The sequence below is a fragment of the Enhydra lutris genome, unplaced genomic scaffold (genome assembly GCF_002288905.1).
Source record: "Enhydra lutris kenyoni isolate GAN:26980312 unplaced genomic scaffold, ASM228890v2 scaffoldscaffold77, whole genome shotgun sequence".
In the NCBI taxonomy this organism is placed as follows: Eukaryota; Metazoa; Chordata; class Mammalia; order Carnivora; family Mustelidae; genus Enhydra; species Enhydra lutris.
Genome location: NW_019154161.1, coordinates 5,694,730 through 5,719,093, shown reverse-complemented (window position 1 = coordinate 5,719,093; position 24,364 = coordinate 5,694,730). Strand labels below are relative to the sequence as shown.

The 24,364-nt window shown below is 59.0% G+C and overlaps 1 protein-coding gene across 2 annotated transcripts in view; it reads left to right on the top strand.

Annotated features, from left to right (window-relative positions):
• LOC111160752 (protein phosphatase 1 regulatory subunit 37) overlaps nt 1-23,460 on the top strand; it is a 39,181-nt gene extending 15,721 nt beyond the window's left edge. The window contains exons 2-13 of one of the 2 annotated variants that reach the window (XM_022524085.1): nt 15,237-15,334; nt 16,690-16,735; nt 16,995-17,095; nt 17,952-18,071; nt 18,534-18,684; nt 18,776-18,931; nt 20,292-20,404; nt 20,959-21,100; nt 21,189-21,355; nt 21,491-22,229; nt 22,546-22,636; nt 22,730-23,460. In XM_022524085.1, coding sequence (XP_022379793.1) covers nt 15,237-15,334; nt 16,690-16,735; nt 16,995-17,095; nt 17,952-18,071; nt 18,534-18,684; nt 18,776-18,931; nt 20,292-20,404; nt 20,959-21,100; nt 21,189-21,355; nt 21,491-22,229; nt 22,546-22,628 — 1,916 coding nt within the window. In that variant the 3' untranslated portion in view covers nt 22,629-22,636; nt 22,730-23,460. Of the gene's footprint in view, nt 1-15,236; nt 15,335-16,689; nt 16,736-16,994; nt 17,096-17,951; nt 18,072-18,533; nt 18,685-18,775; nt 18,932-20,291; nt 20,405-20,958; nt 21,101-21,188; nt 21,356-21,490; nt 22,230-22,545 lie in introns of both variants that reach the window. The other variant, XM_022524084.1, reaches the window with a different exon arrangement.
• Nucleotides 23,461-24,364: the final 904 nt, after the last annotated feature.

The window sequence follows — 24,364 nt, the reverse complement described above, 5'->3', positions numbered from 1 at the left end:
AGATCATGACCTTAGCTGAAGGCAGAGGCTTAACCTACTGAGCCACCCAGACACCCCTAAGTTGCTGTTTTTAATTGTATGTGTATTTGTCTGTCTTCCTAGCGGTTACTCCCTGGGGGCAGGGATCGGAATGTTTTGTTCTCCTTCGTCTGCCCAGCCTACGTCATTTGGTAGAAAATTGAGGAATAAATATATCCTTTAGTTACCAGACAGACCTCATGAAGGTAAGCGGTGTTGCTCACCTTCTCTAGATAAGAGAAACTCAGGTTGGGCAACGAGAAGTTCCGGGCACCCAGTTTCCATCCCTGGAGCCTTTGCTGGACCAGTAAACCGCTCACAGTAACTTGATTTTAATTCTAAACTCAGACTCCCCCAGTGCCTCCGCATCCAGCTGGCCATCTGGTGCCCCTGACCGGAAGCCTGAGGCGGGCAGCCTAAAATAGCCTGCTTGGTCCTGGCAGCGCTGGTCATCCCCTGATGGGCACCCACTTTCTCAGAGGCCCCCTTCACCAAGCTTGGCCCATAGCCTACCTGGGATTTCAGTGGGTGGCAGTGACGAGAAGCCTTGAGCCACTGGGTGACTTGCACCCTTTCTCAGGCACGTTGGGCCCCCAGCCCTGTGCTGGGTTCCTTGCCCGTTTGCTTCATTTGACCCTCACAGTGACCTTCAGTTCCTCAGAGGCACCATCAGCTCTTGTCTCCGCAGAGTTTCTGCGAGCGCTATTCCCTCTGCTGCTGCGTTCTTCTCCCTCCCTCTGCTTCTTAAATTAGTGTTATTAAATTCTTTTCCAGGCATATGAACTATGCATGTAATATATACGTAAGTGTTAAACGGTAATGTAACGAGGACCTCTTAGGCTACCTTCCAGTTTAGGGATGAGAACATTGCCGTTGACTCTCCTCTCCTGGGTGGGCCGGGGGGCACGGAGCTCCGAGATGACTATCCGGAATGGCTGAAGGTTATGACTGGCATGTCTTGTGGGGTTTGTTTTTTTGTTGTTGTTGTTTTGTTTTGTTTTGTTTTGTTTAGGATTCTATTTTTAAATAAGCTCCACACCCAATGTGGGGCTCAAACTCACAACCCCAAGATCAAGAGTCACGTGCTCCTCTGACTGAGCCAGCTGGGCTTCCCTTTTTTAAGTTTTACTCTGTGTGTGTGTGTGTGTGTGTGTGTGTGTGTGTGTGTGTGTGTGAGTGACACACTGAAAATTACGGTGTTTCATTTTGCTTGTTTTCAAGTTTTATAAAAATGGTGTTGCATAGTGAGTGGACTCCTGGGTCTTGCTTTTCTCCTCAAGATCAGGTTTCCGAGTTTCCCAGTTTCATCCATGTAGGTGCTCTAGAATCTTCCACCATCTGACCATCCCTCAGATTGTCCATTGTGCTGATTCTGCTTTTCCGTATTACAAACCGATGTAGCTGTGGACTTTCTGGTACCTGACACCTGGGTTGTGAGCAGGAATTTGGAGGGTACAGACGCAGAAGTGGGATAGCTGGTTGTACTTGGTGCTCGTGGTGTTTGTGGTGTCTGCAGAGCACCCTGGGGTTGGGGGGGACCTGCGGGATGCTGAGTGCTCTCTGTGCTATGGCTCATTCTCTCCTTCCCATATCCTATGAGGGAGATAGAACTGTGGTCCCATTTCACAGATGAGGGAGGACCCTGAGACGCAGAGGGTAAGTCCAGCTCACCTGGGGGCCCGCCCTGTGGGCCTGGCTTCTCCGGCCCTGTGCTGCCCTCCAGGCGCACCTGCCTCCTCATGAAAAGCTGTGAGATCAGAAGCAGCAGCTCCCTTTTACAGACAGGTAGACTGAGGAACAGAGCTGTGTGATCCCCAGCACCACAGGCACACGTGAGTGGGAGGCAGTGAGCCCAAGTGGGTCCAACACCTCCTCTGTCCCTGTTCCTGCTTTCTGGCCACTCTGTTGGTGCTCACTTGTCTCCGAGTCTTCACTTTAGCGCCCCGGGGAGCCTAGCCCTGGGTAAATACTTGCCTGTGGGCCGGTGGGAGCGTGTGTCACTGATGTTTCCCGGCCGGGTGGCAGGGGACAGGTGGAGGCAGCGAGTGTGGAGGCAGGCGCGCCGTGAGCCTCTGGCTGGAGCTGCTGGATTTGTTTGCCCTTTGCTCATGGGGCCCCTGCTCTGAGCTGTTGCCGAGGTGTCAGGCCCTGGCCCAGTGATGACGGCGGCCCCTGTTTACCAAGTAGCAACTAACCCTGTAGCCAGACGTTTTACGCATGTGATCTCAGTGGTTGCTTCTAGAAGCCTCTTCTAGTGTGTGTGTCTTGGTCTCGTTGGATGTGTATCTCGGTCTCATTGGCTCCATTTTCCAGATGAGGAGACTCAACCATCAAGAGATTAGTGCCCTCTCCTGGGACAGCTGGGGGCTGTTTAAGGTGTCAGGGCCAGAATTCACTTGGAGCTGTGTCCATTGGGAGGACATGGGGCCCTCTGCCAGGCCCCAGAGGTTCTGAAAGCCAGCAAGAACCAGGACTGGTATCCGCTGCCTGGGCCACATGCACTTTGATTTATTTATCTTTTTATCTGGCTACGGGCCAAAGAAGCCTGGCCTTCCGGGTGGCCAGGACGGGGCCGAGCGGTCCAGGTGCCTGCCCCGGGCGGTTCATGTGGGCTTAGCAAAAATCCACATCCTTCCTGTCCAGTGGTGCCTGAGAGGGCCCATGTCTCCTTGTGGGGGCAGGGAGAAGGTCCAGGAGAAGGGTGCCTAGGCCATGCCCTCAGCCACCAGGCTGTAACTGTTCCGTGTGGTGAGAAGGTGGCAAATCACCAGTGTCCTCAGATGCACACATCCCCTCGGGGAGCCCCTTCCAGCAGGGGGCTCTCGGAGGCTACAGAGGACCCCCACATATATCCCAGCAGAATGCGGGTTAGTGCAGCAGTCATGGGCACTTGTGTTTTGGGGGAGTCGTTAGCCTCTGCTCTCCATGAGATTGGATGTGTTTTCTCGGTGGTCGCCGTATCATTAAAAAAGTACTGAGTTCTGTGCCAGGGACACAGCAGCGGTCAAGACAGACCCGGCCGTGCCTCACAGGCTCACTGTCCAGAGGGGAGGTGAGAGAGACAAGTCAGCCAAGCAGCCAGTGGGGCCCTTATAGGCTGACAGAAGCTTGTGGACGGAAATGAGCCAAGGGCTGGAATAGAGAAGAAGAGAGTAAGGCCAATGGGGGAGGTACCTGGCCTGCTTAAGGACACTGAATGTCACCCCTGTCCCATGGGCCTGCATCACCCCTACCCCACGCCTGATGAACTGAGCTGTGAAAGCAGGCCCTCCTGCATGGTCCTCTCTGTCCTAGCTGTGTGTGTGGCATCCCCCACCCAGCCTCAGTTTCCTCTTCTGGAAAGGGTGGGGGAGGGGTATCTGCACCCTGAGCCGTGCTTGTGATCAGCAAGGTGGCAAAGTGTATTAAAAGCAAGGGCTGTGGAGCCAGACTGTTGGGCTTGAATCCTACCCCCTCCCTTTCTTGGCTCTGTGACCATGGGCAAGCTTCTTAATCTTCCCCTGCCTCAGTTACCCATTTGAAAAATAGGGGTAGTCCATCTCAGAGGGTTATTGAGAGCGGTAAATGGAGTAAGATGTGTAAAATGCTATATTGTTGGCTGTAGTCGGTAGTAATGATTTAGAATTAGAAGTTGCCTGTCATACAGCTGGGACATGGGTGTTCAGTGTGCCCGGTGCCCCTGGGGACCCAGGGACTGGGGCCTTGACCTGCCCCTTCATCCAAGAGCACCCCTGGCCTTATGAAGCTCCTGCTGTGTGTGAGGCTCTGTAGGGGTCCTGAGGTGAGTCCTGTGATCTGCCTCCTTCCTCTGCCCCAGGAGACTTGGAAGGCTGCTGGCGTCCTCTGATCTCACGTGTTTCTGTAACAGGATCTTCATTCAGTTGGGCCAAGTGGCTTGGAAGGTCAGGATAGGGGGTGGGCGGAGTGGGGCAGGCCCTTGACACCTGCCATCTGTGCCCTTCACTGGAGTGGGCAGCTTCTCCCAGGGCCCTGCCCCTTCCTTGCTGCTGTGCCAGCCCCGCCCAGCCTGCCCCCTGCAGCTGGCCTGCCACAGGCACAGGCAGCCTGGAGAAGAGCCACTTGCCTCCCAGGAGGGGCTAGGGAAGAGCACAAATCACCCACAAGCTGAGGCTGTCTCCTGTCCAGTGCAGTTGCGGTGCGCTCCCCTTTGTCCTCTGGGTCCCTGGGGAGAAGGGGAGACTTTGCCCTCAGAGTGAGCCATGGCATTCAGCATGCATTCTGGCGAGGTCGCTGGACTCGGGGAGCGCGAATCAGTGGGAAGGGCGCGCTCTGCTGGAGAAGGTGCCCTTCTGGTGGCTGCAGCATGACCTGCTCGCTCCCCTGGTCGCTCTGGGTTACTGAAAGGCTGATGGGGATGGAGGAATCTTGAATGATTGTTCACTGGGAAGACTCTCTCATGACCACTGTGCCTTCGATTGCCTTGGGGAGTCACAGGCAGAGGTTTTTCCGAAGAGCTGCCAGAAGTCCCCCCCCCGCCCTGGCCCTCTACCCACTAGCGGAAGCAGCTGCTCTCCTTCCCTCTGTCTGGGCTGTGTCCCCAGGCCACTGTGTGTCCAGGCCTCTTGGCACCCAGCGCTGTCCCCTGGAGTCCCTTCCAGTATGCTGACCTATGCCATGTCCTGGAAGGAGCTCCCCAGCTGGCAGGATAGGGGGTCGTCCTCCAGGGACAGTGGCTTCAGAGCCCAGGCCGTCAGGGGTTGTAACTGACGAGGGCAAGGGCGCATTTGACTTTCTACTGTGGCTTTGTGGGCAGCCAGGGGGCCCAGTGAAGGGGCAGGGCGCCTTCATTCCCGGATTCCCGAGCCGCTTTACTTGCTGCTCCATTTTTGTGTTAGGCTGTTTGTTTGTTTATTTGTTTGTTTGTTTTAAAGTAATCACTGCACCCGACATGGGGCTTTAACTCACGACCCCTGAGATCAAGAGTCTCACGCTGCACCGACTGAGCCAGCCCGGCGCCCCCGTGTTAGTTTTCTTTCTAACAGTGCACACAGAGTTTTATTTTCTCTTTTCATAAAAGGTAGCATTCACAAGCACACTCTTCTGCACTTAGCTTTTTTTCATTGAGTGTATCTTGGCCATTGTTCCCTGTTGGCTCAGAGCAAGTGTCCTCATTCTCTCTGGCCGCAGAGCGTTCTGGTGACCGAGTGGCCTGGGCCTTTGTGCGCTGCTCCCCTGTTGACGGCTGGTGCTGTCGGTCCCGTTCTGCAGGCACCAACTGCCCCTGAGAGGTGTATGACTTTGCACCTTTGCACCTTTGCAAGGGTCTCTGGAGACTGCGTCTCGAGGGGTGGAACGGTGGGGTCACAGGGTACATGCGTTTGGATTTTGGAATTCTGACTGGTATTGGCAGGCCGCATGCAGAAGGGCTGCCACCAGTCTACATATTCTGCAGCCGCCTGAGGACACGCCTGCCTCCCAGCGGCACCAGTATGCGCTGTCCAGCGTGGCGATGTTAGTCTGTCTGGTAGGTAAGAAATGGTGTTGGCTTACTTTTGTTTCATTTGTATCTTCCCTTATTCTGAGATCACGGAGTGTTGAAGAGTTTTGAAACTCAGTGTTCTGCTCTGGGGAACAGCTCACATGAGGTGGTGCTGGCAGCTGGCCTGGAGACGTAGGTCAGAGCCCACAGCCCAGCCAGCCCAGCGGTCAGGAAGGCAGGCATGGGGACCGGCAGATGAAGGCCAGAGCCTCCCTCTGCTTTCAGCTGGAAAAGCATCCTTGGGCGAGTCACTTCCCACCTCCAGACCTCTTCTGGAAAGCTTCCCGGGGCTATTGGGAGGCACGAACGAGTCAGGCTTGTAAATCAGTCTGGGAGTAGGGGCAAGATGCTGGCTCCTCGGAGCCCCAGAGAGGTTCCCCAGACTGCCCGTGCGCCCAGAGGGGCATGGGGAGGGGGTTGGAGGTGGGAGCCGGGCAGCTCTGTGTGCCCCTGGGCACTGTGAGATGCCTGGCTCCGAGGGGACAGAGGCCACATGGCAGAGGGAGGGGTGGCGGGCTCGGGTGCCGCCTCCTCCCTGTGTCGGGCTCCAGGAGCCTTTGCGTTGCTCTGCCCCCTGTGGCCCCCCTGCCCCACCTTTGGGGCAGCCCAGGCTGTGGGAGGGGTGTGTGTGGCATTTCAGGAGTGCAGGAAGGAACGAGGTGCCTGATGAAAGCGCTTGGAGGGCATTTGCCCTGGTCAGCTTGGGGCTAAGCATGTGCCCATCCATGAGCTCATCACAGCTGTGTCCTCACCACCTCCGTGTGGTCCCCGAGAGAGAGGGAACCTTCCCTGAGTCCACCCAGCTGGCCTGAATGGAACTGGGGACTCAGACTCCTGTTCTTTTGAATCTAGAAACTCACCCTTTGGCCTATCTCTGTTCATTTGTTCCAGCACCAAATGCTTATTGTGCACCTACAGTGTGCCCCATGCGTACCCTCCTGGGGAACTTCAGGGAGCAGGAGCAGTAAAATCCTTATTGTCTCGTAAGCAAACAAATAGAGTATAAAGCTTTGTTAGGTCGTGAGAAGTGCCACACAGAAAACAGCAGGATACAGGGATGGACAGTGGCAAAGGGGACTGTTTATCTAGGGTGGTCAGGGAAGGCCTCTGAGGAGGTGATGTTGGAGCAGAGACCCTCAAGCAGGCAGGGAGGAAGGGACAGAGCCATGGAGATAGAAGGTGGAAGAGCACTCTAGGCACAGGGGCAGCAGGTGCAAAGGCCCTGAGGCCTTATGAACAGATGGCTCTGTCACTGACAAAGATTGAGTAGGGGCCTTGACTACTGGGCCAGTTCTGCTCTCCTTCTTCTTCTGTGTGTAGACTTTGCCACCCACAGCTCTAGGATGACACCTTTATTCCATGCTTGGTGACCAAGCCCCTCCATGGGTGCCCCCCACCTCCTCTCACACACCCTAGGCCCTCCTGATCATGTGGCTCACTGCCCAGGTGCATTGTGCAGTCTTTATGCCTGGACCTGTTCTTGAAATTCCCTCTGCCCAGGATGCTTTTCTCCCTGCTGTCTCACTCTTCAAGCCCTTTCTGAGACTTTTCTAGGTGTTCCCTTCCGGCAGATCCCTGTCTGCCCATCCTCCCTGCCTCCATGTTTCCTCCCTACCCTCTGTTATGGCCTGTGAGGCTCCTCTGTGATTGCTGTTGGCTCTGTCTCCCTGACCATGCAGGAAGGCTCTGGGATAGGGCCAGGGGATCGGTGGCTACTTATTGGGGCAGGAGTTGGAGGGGAGAGGGCTCTCCCGGGATGAGAGCACCCCAGGCTGGCCTCACACCTGTGCGTCTCATGCTGCCACTGCAGCCCCTCGGGTCGCAGCAGGCACCACAGGGGGCCCCGGAGGGTGGCTGGCTGCTAAGGGACAGGATTGGCTCTTCAGATCCCGGCAACCCTAGAGGGACAGATGAATCTTCCTGGCAGCCTCCCTGACCTCACATTAGAGAAGGCTGCATTTCTAGGCCCCCAAAGCCATTGGTCTAGCTTGTAGCTGAGGGCCTGAGGACCTCAGGGCACCAGGGTCAGACGGTGGGGGACGACACTCCTGCCTGCCTTTGACTGTTCCTCTGCCTCCTCCCCACTTTGTGATGTTAGGAGAGCATTTAGTGTCCCGAGAGGGCTCCTGCTCTGTGTGGCAGGCAGCGCGCTGAGCTCTCCGCTCTGCAGGGTCATCACGAGGATGAACAGCTCCGCGCCTGGTGTCTGGTGGAGCGCCTGGCAGGGGAGCGGCTGAACCGAAGGGCAGTTCCCGCTGTTCTGGGCAAGGAGCGTGCTGTCACAAAATGAGTGGTTGCTGGCGGGGCTTTGGCCCTGGCACCCCTCACCCGCCTCCAGGCTTCCTGGTTCAGGAGGCTGTAGTCCACGCCTCCACAGTAGTCTCTCCCCACGGGACAGGTGGGCCGCTCCTGCTCAGAGCACCCTGTGTACTCTGAGGCCCAGCACAGCAGCCAGATGTGAGCTCCTCCATGTATCTGTCACTGCCCTCCCCCACCTTCTTGGTGTCTTCTCTGTGCCTGGCCTCCATGCTGGGCAGTGTTGGGGAAACAGTCTGGACCACACCCCTGGCCTGGCTTCCCAGGGCTTTCAGTCCAATGGAGGGAGACAGGCCTGTCTCCAGACAGTGACAGCTTAGAACAGGCAGGGCTGAGATGGGGAAGCCTAGAAAAGGGAGCCTGACCCAGCCCGCGGGTCAAGGAGGGCTTCCTGGAGGAGGGAACATCTGTGCTGAGAGTTCACCCACCTGAGGGAGGGGAGGGAGGATATGAGGTGTGTGGAAGCACTGGGTCTTCTGAGAGAGAAAGAGTTGGGGGTGTGGCTGGAGTACAGTGTCCAGGAGGAAAGCAAGGGCCATGGACGAGGCTTAAAGGGGGCCTGTGAATGCTGGCTCCCTCCGGACTGTCTCATCTTAGCTTAGTGTGGGGCCTTTGCATTGCCCTCCTGGGGCGTACCTGCCTCTACCCCGCAGCAAGAGCCCCCAGAGGGTGGGGGCCAGGTCAGAGCTGTCCCCGTCTTCCAGTGCAGCACACAGCTTGGCGTGTGGTGGGCCTCGGGAGGTGTTTGCTGAATCCGGGGTAAGATGGCACCTTGGCTGGGCTCCTCCCGGTAGAAGCTGAACTCCGGGGCTGAAGGAGAAGGAGAGGATTTGTGGGATATGGACCTGAGGAATCCTCAATAGTCAGGCTTCAGGTCTGGCTGGGTCCAGGGTCTCAAACGTCTGAGCTCACCTTTCCTCTTGGTTGGCTGGGGGGGGTGGACACCAGGATGGCCACCAGCAGCTCCAGAAATGAGAGGTGACCTCGGCCCCACCCCTGCGAGGAGAGCTCTTCTTTCTTGACAGCTCCAGGGTGGCCCCGTGACTGGCTATGGCTGGTTCCATGAGGGCAGCCTCAGCCCGTCACTGTGACAGGGGCTGTGGACAGACTGCTGTCCCCCGCCGGAACCTTTGTGGAGGCCGGTGGGAAGTGGCGGTCATGTGGATGGTCCCACTGGGGTTCCCGGATGCCATTGGGAGGGAGGCCATGGAAGCAGGCATTCCATACTTTGACCGGCGTCAAGGCCAAGGCAGCTGTCCCTGCAAGGACAGGTTGTGTGACTGACACAAAGTCTGCCTGACCACGTCCACAGGGCAACTGTGGCTTGGTAGGCCTCTCTGGGCCTTAAACACCAGCCAGGTCCCCTCTGAGCCAGCCTCATGCTCCAAACCAGTGAGCCCAGAGTGGCCTGGTTTAGGGCAGGATGGCGTTCCACAGACCTCATGCCGTGAGAGCACCAAAGCCTGGGGAGTCATGTGGGAGAGAGCCCCTAAGCCCGATTCCTGGGCCCCGCATGGAGAGCTGCCATCCTGCTGGGGCCAGGCCACCCACCTGCCACAAGATTCTTGGTTTCCTGTCTGTCGAGTGGGTGGATGTGATCATGCCTCTCCCTCGTGGGGTAGGAAGAGCAAGGCGGGCAGGCTCCCAAGGTAGGCCCTGCTCATGCGGTGGGCTGGCCCTGGGAGGTCACAGCTACATGCTGTGAGCTAGTGGGGGGATTAGGAAGGGATTAGAACCCAGGCCCCTGGCTCTGGGCTGCCCCATGCTCTTAAAAGTCACTTGTCTCCTCTGGTGTCCCCCCTGACAGGCTTCTTGTTACTGGACACAGTGGGCTCCCAGCCCAGGTCTCCAGGAGACCCCATTCCTGCAGAATAGAATCCTCCCCAGGCCTTGAGTAGCTCTTGTCACTGCCCTGCGCCAACGCTGCGGGCTCCTGTCCCAGGCAGAGAGCAGAGTCCTCACTTCCCACCCCTGCCTCCCCCATGCACTACCTCCTGGTGCCCTGGATCCTGCCGGGCCTGCTCCCACCCTGTTACCCCTGCCTCTCCTCGGAGGTACTACCCACTGCTCTGTAGCTGTCTTATCCATATGAAGCCGCAGAGGGGAGAGCGGGGTCCCTCGCCCCTTCCCTCTCCCCCCACACTGTTGCTTCCTGGTTTTTGACTCCCACTGGGATGACTGTGTCTTCTCTCTCCCACCAGCTCCAGGCTGGCAGGGATGGCCTGAGTCATTGCCGCCCCTGGTGCCCAGCCTCTCCTTGCGTCACCTGTGTGCAGACAAGAGCCCCAACCAGAGACAGATGTTGCTCTGCCTGTCACCCGATGCCAGTCATCGGGTTTCTCTCCCTCCCTTTGTGAGGGCCAGCGCAGCTGGGAGCGGGATGCAGCCTCTTCGGGCCTCACCGCCACTTCCTGGGAGACTGGCAAGCTGCAGAGCCTCCCCTCTGCGGAAGGTCCCACCCACTGACTGCCGCCCCTGGCAGGGTCCCTTCCCAGAGCTTACACCGTGCCCCACCCAGAGTCTGGGCCCCCGCCGTCTGCCTGTTCTCCTGATCCCTTCCTTCTCAGGCCAGAGTAGTGTGAGAAGCCATGCTCCCGTGTCAGACCAACGCGGGTCTGGCCATGTGTTCCAGTCCCGCCTCTCCTGGCTCCGGGACCTCACACAGACTTGACCTCTCTGAGCTGAGCTGGCCTCCCCTTCTTAGAAAATGGAGTCGTGACTCTGCCAGCTTTGGGTCTCCGAGCTGGCAGAGAGAACCCGTGCCTGGAAAATCCTCAGCATCGTGCCTCCCGCAGAGTGAGTGCCAGTGTCGGGAAGCAGGGCCCGCCGCCCTCCGCATTCTTGGTCTAGTCGCGCCTCCTGCTCGGTCAGACCCGGTGCCGTGCGGCTGCTCAGCAAGCACCCTCCCATCCCATCTCCGGGACCCCACAGGTGTCCCTCTCAGAGGGGAGGCGGTGGTTGGGATTGTTGATCACAGCCTTGCCGGGCCAACCTCTGGGTCCACCTGCCCTGCCAGGCAGGCCCACGCTCTCCCTCACTCGCCACGGTCCCCTCCTCGCTGACAGCCACTTGAACTCCAGCCCCTGCTTGAGTGGGACCTTCAGGGCATTGGACTTGGGAGTTGAGTGAACACGTTTGAGCCCTGACCTCACACACGCACGCACGCACACGTGTCCCCCTGCTCCCGCACATGCGTGTCCATCCGGCCTTGCCAGCCATTCCATCATGGACAGGTGTCTTCTGGGTCCCTGCCTTCCAGTGGGGGTGGGGGGAAACATGGCCATAGGGGCTGGTGGTGCCTGTGCACCCGTGAGGATGCTGAGTGCCGGTCAGGGATGGAGTCGTACTCAGCACAGGTAGCCGAGGAGTCAGTCACCCTCGCCCCATTTTAGGGATGAGGCGATGGAGGCACAGAGGTGAAATCGCTTTGTAATTAAATTAGGAGTCAGGATCCAACCCCAGGCATTCTGGCTCCAGAGCCCGTGTTCTTACCCACTTTGCAAGCCCCTGGGTCTCTGATAGGGAGCGCTGGGTGCCCCACCCAAGAGGATGGGGAAGGGGGCAGCGAGGATTCAGGCACGGTCACTTCAGACAGCAGCCGCGCCCTCACTCCTCCGCAGCCTCTGGCACTGGCAGCTGCGAGGCCAGAAGGGAGCTGCTTCCTGGTGGTGGTGAGGCCTGTGTGGAAGCCCCAGGGTGGATGACCCCAGGCGGGAGGCCCCACGCTGGGTCTGGGGAGCTTTGTCTCTCTCACTCCACAGACCTCAGACCTTCACCGTGTTCTCCCCATTTTGCTGCAGCATCACGAACGAACATATGTGCGGAGGGGCGGGTGCTGGGGTTCTGCTGGCTCATGAAGAGCCCGGCATGGGGCCCGGCACAGCGTGAGCGCTGTCTGAACGCTGCATGGTATTTCTTGGGACCACCTGTGCTGCCGTTTCCTTACTGGTTTTTTAAAAATAGGGTCAGTTTTGTTTTCCTTGAATACATTTCATCTCATTCCCATGCAGTATGGTAGTTTCTTTTGTTAATACATGTATGGGGGCACCTGGGTGGCTCAGTGGGTTAAGCCTCTGCCTTCAGCTCAGGTCATGATCTCAGCGTCCTGGGATCGTGCCCCACATCAGGCTCTCTGCTCAGCAGGGAGCCTGCTTCCTCCTCTCTCTCTGCCTGCCTCTCTGCCTACTTGTGATCTTTGTCTGTCAAATAAATAAATAAAATCTTAAAAAAAAAAATACATATATGAAGCCTGTATACGTATCATATTACCTGTAACGTATTACTGTGAGGCCACTGCCGAGCCACTTGACGCTGCTGTTGGGGTCATCAGGGCGGGTCGGGGGTGCCCTCAGGCTTCTGTGGGCTGGCTGATAATCCCCCCTACCCCCACTCTTGTGCCTTTGGTGTCTTTCCCCAGTGCTGTCCCCTCTCAAAAGTGTCTGCCTCATAGTGACAAACCTGCAGTTGTTACTCGTGTCACCAGGGGGCGCTAAGTCACTCTGGGCCTTAGTGGCTCTCCCACTTCTGGGAATATGTCCACTCTTCCTGATCCCAGTTCTGTTTCGCTTTCTGTAAACAGCTGGGCTGATGAGACCTCTGTGAGCTCTGGCTGTGACCTTGTGTGAGGCTGTGCTGCCTTCAGACCCCACGGACGCCTGGCTGAAGGCGTGGCCGGACAGCAGCTGTGGTTGGGTGTAGAGCTGGCCAGGTTAGAGATCCTGGACTTCAGAACAGAGACCGACCCAGCAGGCAGGGCTGGGATGCTGGATCTCAGGCAACTTCGGGAGCCTGGACAGTCAGGGAGAGCTTCCTGGAGGAAGGGACATCAGAACTGAACACCTAAAGGATTGATTGCAGCTTGAGAGCTTCCTTAGAAGTCTTATTTCCTGTAGGCTGTAGGATGCTGAGAACTGCTAGTGACGGCTCCCCGCGTGCCCAGGCCCTCCCTTCCCATCTTACACGACCAGGCCAATCCAGCCTTGGCCCAGGGGCCTTTCTTGAAGTGAGCTTGCCCAGGGGAGCCTCACCCTTTCTCAGAGTGATGATTTTGTGTGCGGGGTTTTTTTTGTGTTTTTTGTTTTTTGTTTTTTTAAACTAAGCTCTGTGCCCAACATGGGGCTTGAACTCACCACCCCGAGATCAAGAGTCACTTGCTATACCAACTGAGGCCATCAGGTGCCCCTTGGAGTGATTTTTTTTTTAAGATTTTATTTATTTTTTTAAAGATTGATTTATTTCTTAGAAAGAGGCAGAAGGAGAGAGAGTCTCAAGCCGACTCTGTGCAGAGTGCTGAGGCGGATGCGGGGCTTGATCCCACGACCCCGAGACCACGACCTGAGCTGGACGCTTAACCAACTGTGCCGCCCAGGCACCCCTGAAGTTATGAATTTTAAAGGCAAAAAATAAAGTAGGCTTAGAAAGGATATCAGAAACAACTAAAAAAATGTTTTTAATTGCAGCCCAGTGTTTCTCATCTTCCTCACTGGCACGGGGAAGAGCAGACTGGAGCAGCGGCTCTGATGACTGCCATCTCCAGGGTGGTGACGCACGGACACACGTGCAGAAACCGTCACATGATGTGGAAGCACCTGCCATCCCTGTTGACGAGTCTCAGGGTCTGCTAACCACTGCTTCTCTTCTCCTCTCCTCTCCTCTCCTCTCCTCTCCTCTCCTCTCCTCTCCTCTCCTTTCCTCTCCTCTCCTTTCTCTCTCTCTCTCTGTGTTAACCACGTTAATAAGAAGGAAGAGCTGCATTTCATTTCAGTTCACTTAGTGGAAGCAGAGAAGTCATTTCTCTGTGTGGCACCCATGGGACCAGCGGACCCAGCGTGGCTGGACTCTGCGGGGCACCTGCCCGAGCACGGGGGCTGCCTTCCAGGGCCAGCTCCCTCGCTGGGGGCCCCCAGGCGCATGCGCGCACCTCACAACACTCCCTCGCTGGGTCTGCAGGAGGGCAGCTGGCACCCAGGAGGCTGCTGGTCACCTGCAGCTCCACTCAGGAAGGAGGCGAGGGGGGAAGCTGGGGTCTCTGTTCAGTTCTTTCTTCTGGCACCGTGGAGAGAAAGCTCTGGAGCCGAGTGCGGGACTCTGCCCTGTACCAGCTGCCCAGCCTCAGGGAGGCAGCTCTCCTTCCCTGGACCTCGGCTTCCTCCCCTAGAAAACAGGGTAGTGCTTGATGCGATCAGGAGGGAGAGTCCCCTGGGAGATGCTTACCTGGAAGTTTCTCGAGGAGCTCCCGCTGGCTCCCAAAGGCCAGGCCAGGATGGCAGCAGAGTGAGGGGAGGCTGAGGTCATGCAGAAGGCCCTCTTCCTGCTCCATTCCTTGCCTGCCCTGTCTTCCCCATGCCTACTCCATCCTGCTGACGCCAAGAGCTTTCTCAGTCCTAGCGGAACTCTGTCCCTCCCCTTCCTTCCTGTTCTCCCCGTTGTCCTGAGGCAGAATCCAGTATTCGTAGACATACACTGGAAACAGTACGAATGTCTTCTCCAGTGAACAGATAAACAAAACATATACATCAGACTTTTACTGTGCAGCCTTGTAAAGGGGCCAAAACTCAAAATCCTTGTGCTCTGTGAAAGAGGCTAGCCATAAAAGGCCACATACTGTTTATCTCTGTTTCTGCGGAACATCCACAGAAGGCGGATCCGCGCAAACAGACAAGCGGGCCTTGCCTGGAGCCTGGGGGCGGGGCCTGGGCCTCCGGGGCCTGTGCCGTTCGGCCGCTGGGTCTGGGCTGCATCCATTCCTTCTGTGAGCACCGCCTGCTACCCAGGGCTCCCAGGCTGTGCCCCCTGTCCTCTGACGGCTGCATTGTCCCCCAGACTGGAGGCCCCACGCTGAGTAGCTCTGGGGCCGGTGGGGGGAGTCTGAGGCCACGTCCATCACAGTTAAGAGCAGAGTTCAGTTCCCCACTCTGCCACTTACCAGCTGTGTGACCTTGGGCCAGGGCCTTCACCTCTCTGGGCTCAGCTTCGTCATAGCATCCAAGTACAGAAGAAACATTCTCTCATCCAAAAAAAAAAAAAAGAAAAAACCCCGTGGATTGAACACCCTGGCTGGCCAGTGTTGTTGGGACAGGGTGGTGACCAGGATAGACTCAGCCGTGCCCTCCCCATCTAGTGGGGGAGACAACTGACAAGCAGAACTGTGTGATGTTAGCTGTGTGCTCAGTGTGCAGAGCTGCTCGAGGAGCCGTGGGGAGGTGTTTGGGAAGGGCTGACTCATTTGGGGGCCCTGGGGCTACCTCCACAGGGCAGCAGTGGCAGCGAGGGGCCCTCATGGGAGGACAGAACTCAGTGGGTCATCGGAAGGGGTTTTGTTTTGGAGGCTTGGTGTGGGGAGCAGGGGGCAAAGGGGGCCCAGGTGCGGAGCATCACAGGCCTGGGTCCTCTGTGCCTGCAGCCCAGAATGTGACCGTGGATGAGGTCATCAGTGCCTACAAGCAAGCCTGCCAGAAGCTGAACTGCAGACAGATCCCCAAGCTCCTCCGGCAGCTCCAGGTACCCGGCGGGGGCAGGGGGGTGGGTTGCACTCAGAGCGGGGCGGGGGAGGGGAGAGGCAGTCCCCCAACACCCCCACCATGCCACAGCCCCCAGACCTCTGGGGCCGGCCCTTAGCAGGGGAGGGTGCACAGAGCACCCACTGGCCACCTAGCCCAGGGCCCGCATAAACACATCCTTGAAAATCCTCTGTTCAGTCTTAGAAGCGATCAGGCTTTTCATGAGTATTTAAACTGTGTGGAATGATATAAAGTGAGAATTTCAGGTGTCTGTCACTCCCCAGAGAAATTCTGTTCCCTGGGGAAAAGCCATATACACACCTATTCCTTATGATCTCTGTATGTTCTGTATCCATTGTCTAATTTTTTTAAAGTTAAAATACTACAGGCATAAAAAGCAGAATCTACTTCTCATTTTTTACTCAAGCCCCATTTCCCGGGTGTCCCGCTGTTGACAGCTTGAGGTATTCATCCTCTGGCCCTGCCTGTGCGTCTGTTAGGGGGCAGCTCGCCGTCCAGAAGCACACACACCCGAAGACAGGTTCTGTGTCTGCGGAACGGGTGCTGCTGTGCCCGTGGTGTGTCCCCTGACGCTGTGTCCCACGGGTGCCTTTACTGCTGCCTGCCTGGCCTGGGTGTGTTGGTAAAGCACCACCTTAGTGCCTTCCCTCCGAATGGGTCATTCCAGAACGTTCCGAGGTTGCTTGTTTCTAGGGTTGTCGGTTCCTCAGATGGCACTGCTCTGAGCAGTCATGCTTGCCACCTGGCTCTGCCCCTGAGGTGAAGGGTTCTTGGGGTGGGGGCGGGAATGCCCAGGAGGAGCTGTGGGCAGCTTCAGGGAAAGCGTGGTCGCCAGGAGTGTCGATCCGGGGGCCCTCGAGCCAGATCAGACCAGCCTGTCCCTCACCAGCACATGGACTTGGGTGGGGCTGGCCCGTGGCCATGTGTGTTCGCGGCTTTGTCCCAGCACATTCCACACAGGTGAGTGTGTGGAGCCCAGAGAAGAGAACCTGGCACCCCGTGGGGGGTGGGGCCGGGCAGCATCTGCCTTCGCCCCTCTTCACTGAGTGCTCTCTGTGTGGGGCCTGGCGCCCACCCAGCACCGCAGGCCTGCCAGCCCCCCTCACCTTCGTTCCTGCTCCACGGCCTTTGTGCTGGTGGCTCCTTCCTGCCTAGAATGCTCCATTTGGCCTGTGGGTACAGAACGCCCCACTCTGTGAGGCCCTGCGTGCCGCCCCTGCCCCCAAACACTGCCTACGGAGCCAGATCGGACCCCCGCCTTTCCCACGGTCAGGGTCCAGCCTGGCTCTGGAGGGTGCCTTCCTGCCTTCAGCACTGACCCCTCTGTTTTCTCAGGAGTTCACAGACCTCGGACACCGCATCGACTGTCTGGACCTGAAAGGTGCGTGTCTGGACAGAGGCCAGGACCCCTGGGTAGTGGGCAGGGCCAGAGCCTTCCCGAGGTGGGTGTGGGCCGGCAGGTGCTGCCATGAGAGCTGCTTAGCCAGGGGCAGTGGGGGTCCTGAGAGGTGTGGGTGCCCTCCCTGAGGGGAGGCGGGTGCAGTGAGCCCTCCCTTCTTCCCTCCGCCTGGAGCCCCCGTTTCCAGCCACCCCCCCCAGGCACACAAGCATGCATAGAGATACACTCCATCTCGTGCCAGGTGAGAAGCTCGACTACAAGACCTGCGAGGCCCTGGAAGAGGTCTTCAAGAGGCTGCAGTTCAGGGTCGTGGATCTGGAGCAGACGAACCTGGATGAGGATGTGAGCAGACCCTGCCACTGCCATGACCCATCCCTGGCCCCTTAGAGGTTTAGCGGGAGGGGGCCCTGCAGGACACAGGCTGGGCAGGGTCTCTGGAAGGACAAGATGAGGAGACAGCCGGTGTGACCAGAGTGGATGTGGTCAATATTGGGGTTCTGGGGCAGGGCCCAGTAAAGGGGTCTCATAGACCCACCTCAGAGGCAGGGAGGGACTTGGGGAGCTGGGCCTTGGTGGGAGCGAGGGAGGGGTGTGGCCACCAGAAAGCTTTTCAGGACCCCCCCGCTAGAGATCACAGCACCTGTAAGGGAGAGTTTGAGAAACTTACAGAAAACAGCCTCTCCGTTTAGGCCCAGGTGTCCTCACCACCCCAGACTTGGAGACCACCAGGAGACCCAAGGGGTGGGGTCCTGGAGAACTGAGGCCCGGGCACGCCAGGGGCCCATCCTGGTTCTGGGGTGTATGGGTCTGCCTGCTGGCGGGGGTGGGGTGACAAGTAAGAGAAGGCAGATGGCCTGCAGCAGGAAGGGCGAAGATGGTTCCTGGAACCCAGAGGTGCTGGGACAGCATCAGGGCCCTCCCGATCCCTTAGTTGCTGGGCCCCCTGGGTCTGCCTCAGCCTGAGTCTAAACCTCGTTGTCGGGGCCCCTGGGTGGCCCGGTCAGTTAAGCATCTGCCTTTGGCTCAGGTCATGATCCCAGGGTCCTGGGATTGAGCCCCGCATTGGGCTTCCTGCTCCGTGGGGAGTCTGCTTTTTCTTCCTCTGCCATTCCCCCTGCTGGGCTCTCTCTCTGGTTTTCAAATAAATAAATAAAACCTTCTTAAAAAGTAATTAAACCCCCATTGCCTCGGCCCCCAGGGTGCTTCGGCCCTCTTTGACATGATTGAGTACTACGAGTCAGCCACCCACCTCAACATCTCCTTCAACAAGCACATTGGCACCCGGGGCTGGCAGGCCGCTGCCCACATGATGCGCAAGGTGGGCGCCTCTCGTCTGTGGCCTCCCCGGGGTAGATGGGGCTCAGCCACAGGGGGTCCAGGAGCTTTCGCACGACACGTGTCCCTTAGGGCCTGGTTTCCTGAGCCCTCAGTATAGTCTGTTGTCCCCGTGCTAAGGTGTGCCCTGTCTCAGGCCAACCCTGGCTCCTTTTCTCCCTTCAAGCATCTTTCTCTTCCTTCACTTGCTGTAACCTATCCCTGGGGGGGTGGCTGTGGCTGCCCCCCTCCCACCGCCATGTCCACGACATCTGCCGCAGGGGAGTCTGGGAGCCCAGCTGTTACTAGCCCTGCCTGCTCACAGGCAGGACCCCAGGCCGGGCCGTCCCTCACAGACACAGTTGCCCTGCTTGCCGCTCGGTGGGACGTGGGGTGGGACTTGGGAGGTCCCCTGGGGCCCAGGAGGGCTGGGCCAGCCTGTCCCAGCCCTGACCCGCCCCAGCAGACGAGCTGCCTGCAGTACTTGGACGCCCGAAACACGCCCCTGCTGGACCACTCCGCGCCCTTTGTGGCCCGCGCCCTGCGTATCCGCAGCAGCTTGGCAGTGCTGCATCTGGAGAATGCCAGCCTGTCGGGGCGGCCCCTCATGCTGCTTGGTGAGCTCCGGGACCCAGGGAGGTGGCGCAGTGACGTGCCGCGGGCTGGGGCTCGGCCAGTCACCGTGCTCCTCCCGCACCGCCCCCCCAGCCACGGCACTGAAGATGAACGTCAATCTTCGGGAGCTCTACTTGGCCGATAACAAGCTCAACGGCCTGCAGGACTCGGCCCAGCTGGGCAACCTGCTCAAGTTCAACTCCTCCCTGCAGATCCTGGATCTCCGGAACAACCATGTGCTGGACTCAGGTGCGTGAGCGGCCTGCCCACGCCCACCCCACTCCAGCCGCCGAGCACCCGCTGTGCCCAGCCGGGGGCCCCACAGTGCTGGAGACATGGTGGTGGCCAGGACGATTGCGGCCCTGCCCTCATGGGGCTCACAGTCCAGGAGGGAGGATAGACCATTCCCAGGCGGTGACAACTCCAACTGGGCTAGGGCTGGGCTGTGGGAGCCCAGGGAGGGCGTCCTAGAGGAGGTGCAGGCCAGTGAGAATCTGCAGGAGGAAGTGAGGTGTTGAAGAGATCATGAAAATAATACCCTCTGGAAAGAGTGTGCTGAAGGAAACAAGGTTGTTGGGACAGAGGGTCAGGTAGAGGCTAAGATGGTGCAGGGAGGTCACCTCTGGGTGGCAGTGAGGAGGACGAGAATGAAACCAGGCCTTTTAAAAGCCTGGGAAGGGGCATCTGGGTGGCGTAGTTGAAGCTGCCGACTCTTGGTTTTGGCTCTGGGTGGCAGTGAGGAGGACGAGAATGAAACCAGGCCTTTTAAAAGCCTGGGAAGGGGCATCTGGGTGGCGTAGTTGAAGCTGCCGACTCTTGGTTTTGGCTCAGGTTCCCCATGTCAGGCTTCGTGCTCAGCATGGAACTTGCTTAAGATTCTCTCCCTCTCCCCTGCTCCACCCCACTTTCTTTCTCCAATAAATTAATCTTGGAAGAAAACAAATAAATAAACAAAAAAACGCCTGGGAAAAGAATCCAGGCAGAGTGGATAGCAAGTACAAAGGCCCTGAGGTGGGAAAGAGCCTAGATAATTGATGTTTGGGGTAGGGGAAGCCGCGATGGGTTAAAGGGTAAACGGGAAGGGAAAGGAAATAGCTGGTGGTAGGAGCTCCAGTTTCCTCCTGGTTCCCTGTTGAACAGGTCTCCAGGCCTCAGTGTGAGGAGAGGGCTCAGGGACAGCCTAGGGCGTCCAGGCCAGTCCCTTCCTCCAGGATGGCCAGGCCCAGACTCCACGTTTACTGAGCACCTAGCACGTGCTGGGCCTGTAGAGACAGAGATCTCTGCCCTTGGGAGAGACGTTGCAAGATAAATTAATAGAATATGCCACCTGTGAGATGTGCTCTGGAGAGAACAGAAGCAGCAGTGGCAGCTGAGCTGGCTGGGGAGTGTTGTGCAGGCTGATGTCGAGCAGAGATCTGAAGCAGACGGAGGGATGTTCTGGGCCTGGGCACCAGGGAGCCGTGGGTGTTGGACCGAGGCAGGAGGTGGCTGGGGCCAGAGTGGTGGGGGTAGGATCTGCATGCTCCTCGGGTGGCAGTGGTTCCCACACCACTGTCCCCTGGAGAAGTGCTCGGACCACAGCGGGCACTTGCCCACGGGCCCTCTCCAGGTCTGGCCTACATCTGCGAGGGCCTCAAGGAGCAGAAGAAGGGGCTAGAGACCCTGGTGCTGTGGAACAACCAGCTGACGCACACTGGCATGGCCTTCCTGGGCGTGACGCTGGTGAGTCGGGCGGGGAGGGGGAGAGCGCCATCCTCTGCCTCCCTCGCGCTCACCTTACACTGCAGGGACCCTTTGCAGGCCTCCTTTTGGCACTGGGTGCCCTCCCTCAGCTTCCCCAGCCTCTCTGTCCTAAGGGAAGTAGCCTTTCTCACTTTATCCTTGTCTTCCCACGTCTGGCACCATGGCCTAGTGTCACACTGCACACAGGGTGAAAATGTTTTGCATAGAAAGTTAAATTTTCTGGAAGCCTTCAGCACATTTTACATCTTTTTACCTAAATACATGGTATTTAAAGCAAGCTCACAGACTACAAAGACTCACATCTACGTTAAGAATGACCAACGGGAGGTGTGTGCCCTGAGCCCTCGGGATGCTGGCCGGGCCTGGGCTGGGGGGGTGGACAGGGCAGCTGGCCCTGGGGTGACGAGTCCACGAGCATCTGGCCTTAAGCAGGACTGTCGGGGTGGCGCTGCCCGAGAGGGAGTGCTCGGGTTTGTGTCTTTCCTGATCGGCCTTCTGGGCCTTTCCTTACTCTCACGCGCCGCCCCCTCCAGCCTCACACACACAGCCTGGAGACACTGAACCTGGGCCACAACCCCATCGGGAACGAGGGCGTGCGGAACCTCAAGAACGGCCTCATCAGCAACCGCAGCGTGCTGCGCCTTGGCCTGACCTCCACCAAGCTCACGTGCGAGGGTAGGGCGTGGGGCCGGGTGGGGGGAACAGTGCAGGTGGGCTTGGTGGGCGGCTAGCCCGTGGCCAGCCCCTGCGGTCCCCCTCCCAGGCGCGGTGGCCGTGGCAGAGTTCATCGCTGAGAGCCCCCGCCTCCTGAGACTGGACCTTCGGGAGAACGAGATCAAGACAGGCGGGCTCATGGCACTGTCCTTGGCCCTCAAGGTGAACCACTCACTGCTGCGCCTCGACCTCGACCGTGAGCCCAAGAAAGAGGCGGTGAGCTGAGTGGGATCTTCCCCCGAAGCCTCTGGGGTCAGGGGGAGCGGGGGTGCAGGCCGGCCCAGGGCGAACATGGGCTCCAGCACAGGGACGGGCTGTCCAGAGCCCGAGCCAGGCCCACTCCACCTGCAGGTGAAGAGTTTCATCGAGACGCAGAAGGCGCTGCTCGCAGAGATCCAGAACGGCTGCAAGCAGAACTTCATGCTGGCGCGCGAGCAGGAGGAGAAGGAGCAGCGGCTGCAGCTCTCCGCCTCCATGCCTGAGATCACCGTCACCGAGCCCCAGCCCGACGAGGAGCCCGGGGACGAGCCCACCACCAGGGCCCAGGAGAACGGGGCCACGGGCCCTGGTGCCAGGCCGGACTCAGACTCAGACTCAGACTCCGAGGAGGAGGATGGGGAGGAAGAGGATGGGGAGAGGGCTGAGGCCCCCTGCCCCGCCCTGGTGCCCCCCTCGGACTCCCTGGGCTCTGGGGACAGGAGCCCCCCAGGCAGCCCCTCCTCCCCCACCGAGCAGCGTATTTCTGTGTCCAGCCCAGGCCGGGGCCACAAAGTGTTTGTGGTGACTCGGGTGGAGAGTCCTCCCGAGAGGGCAGAGCCCCCGGTTCCCCCCGTCCCTCTTTCCCCCCCTGCTCCTGCTTGTCCTCCCTCCCCACCTGCTTTATCCCCCCCGCCCACCTCACCTGCCCTGCCACGGGCTGAGGCCGTCGGCACTCGGGACCCAGGGGTGTTGGAGCCTCAGTCACAGCTGGAGCTGCCTCAGTCAGGGTCACCGCTGCCCAACGGCCTGAAGCCTGAGTTTGCCCTCGCACTGCCCCCAGAGCCACCCCCGGGACCTGAGGCCAAGGTGGGCAGCTGTGGCCTGGAACATGGTGAGTTGGGGCTCCAGGGCAGGGTGACAGTGGGCCCTGGGTGCGGTGTGACCCCAGGCAAGCACCTGCCCCTCGGTGGGCTTCAGTGTTCCCTGGGAATGGGTGAGAACGAGGAGGACTTGATCTTCGGCCCCCACCTTGCTTCCCCTGGGACGGAACAGGCAAGATGTGCTGACTGGAGTCTGACGGTCTCAGTGGTACCCAGGCCTTGTGCTGCCCTGAGGGTCAGACTTGGGCAGGGCTGGTGGGGATGTCCTGGGGTCCCCCCATCCCCGCCTGCCTGACTGGAGGTTGGTCGCCCCTTCTCCCATCACAGAACTGAGCTGCTCCAAGAACGAGAAGGAGCTCGAGGAGCTGCTTCTGGAAGCCAGTCAGGAATCTGGGCAGGAGACACTGTGACACTTTAGGTGAGGTGGGGACAAGAGCCAGAGGGCAGGGGTTCTGGGGGCTGGCAGTAGAGCCCCTGGCTCTGACAGGCCCTCCCCCCTCTTCTCCCCAAGTTCCTTTTTTCCGGTCAGTCTTCGATGAGCTGAGGCCAGAGCCATGAGAATCTGCTCATCCTCATCCCCAGCCCCAGCCTTCCTGAGGCCTGGGCCACCAGGGGTGTGGGGGGCCTTTCTGGGGACCCCTGCCCCCCACAGCAACACTACACAGAGCGCAGGAGCCGCAGGGATTGGCCTCCCTGCCCTGTCTTAAGCACTATCTCTGTGTCCAGCACTCGAAGGCTCTGGGCTGGGGGGATGGGAGGAGCGCTCTCTCCGAGGACATCAGCCACAAGGCTGGACGCCTTTTCCAGATGGCCTGTTTGGCCAGGCTTGCCCCGTGGAGGGCAGGAGTCCTGGGTGGTGGTGGGATGGCCCCCGGTGTCCCTGGGTGCAGGGCCAGGCAGGAGGCATGACAAGGGAGGGGCGGTGAGCGGTGGTGGTGGAAATTGGTAGAGCAGCCCCAGGCAGGGTGAGGGCCAGGGCTGGGGGTGGGGTGGGGGGGAGCTGGGAGCAGAGGATCAGAGCTTTCTTTCTCTTAAGTGCAATAAATCTATCAGGGAGCTGGGGTGGGGAGCAGCCAGGGTTCTAGAGACCCTGCTGTCCAGGCCCCTTGAAGCTGCGCCCTGAGAGGCACTACAACCCGTGGGGGGGGGGGGGGGGGGGGGGGGGGAGGGGGGGGGGGGGGGGGGGGGCTACTCCTGTTGGTGCAACTCTGTTCACACCTTTTCTAATAAACCAGAGCTGGGTTCACCACACTTGCCTGCTCTCTGCTTGTGCCGATCTGCAAGGTTGAGGGGTGGGGGAGTACCCCCTGCGGGAGCTGTGAGCCCAAGGAGCTGGGAGGGCAGGGGCCAGCCAGCTCCCAGGACCATCTGCAGGGCTCATGCGAGGGGAAAGCAGGGAGGCCGGGAAGGCAAAAGCCACATTTCCCACCACGCTCCCTGCCCCGGTGCACTCCCCCGCAATTTTTTGGCTGTGTCTGTGCCCCTGTACCTCCCCTCTCAAACAGTTCACAGTCCTGTTTCTCCAGAGGGAAGCAACCCCCCAGATACCTTCTAGCATCAGGCCTAGGCTCCCAGGGTGCGATGGAGATGAGCCGCCACGGCTCAGGGGGACTAGGCCCCAGCTTTTGCCCCCAGAGGCCGTAGATGCTCCACGTTTCCATGGGCATGTGGCCCTGCCGACACATTTTCAGACGTCAGGCCTTGGAACAGAGAGAACACATTTCTGTGCTAAGCCACCCAGACAGCCCTGGAGCTTGTGAAGACACTGCGTCCATTCTGTGACTGGGCTAGATGTAAAGATCTCGGTGCCGCAGCGTGGGAGATGGTATTTCCACGCTCCTCCCGGGGGCCTGGGGTCCACAGCCATGCTCCTGGCCCACAGCCGTCTGCTGGCTAGTTAGCACCTGCCTACGCCTGCTGCTAGTCTGTCGGCCTGGACTGGAGGTGGTGAGAAACGGAAGCCCGAGCCAAATGGGCTGAAGGGAGGCCAAAGGGAAGGGACTTAACCGGCCCCAGTAGGACGCCTGTAGACACCAACCTGTCACGGGGACCACGTGTCTCTGAAGGGCATTGTTCTTGGGCAGGCCCCCCGCTGCCATTGGAGAACCTCTCCGGGTGGGTGCAGGTTTGTCCCACCGGCTTGGCC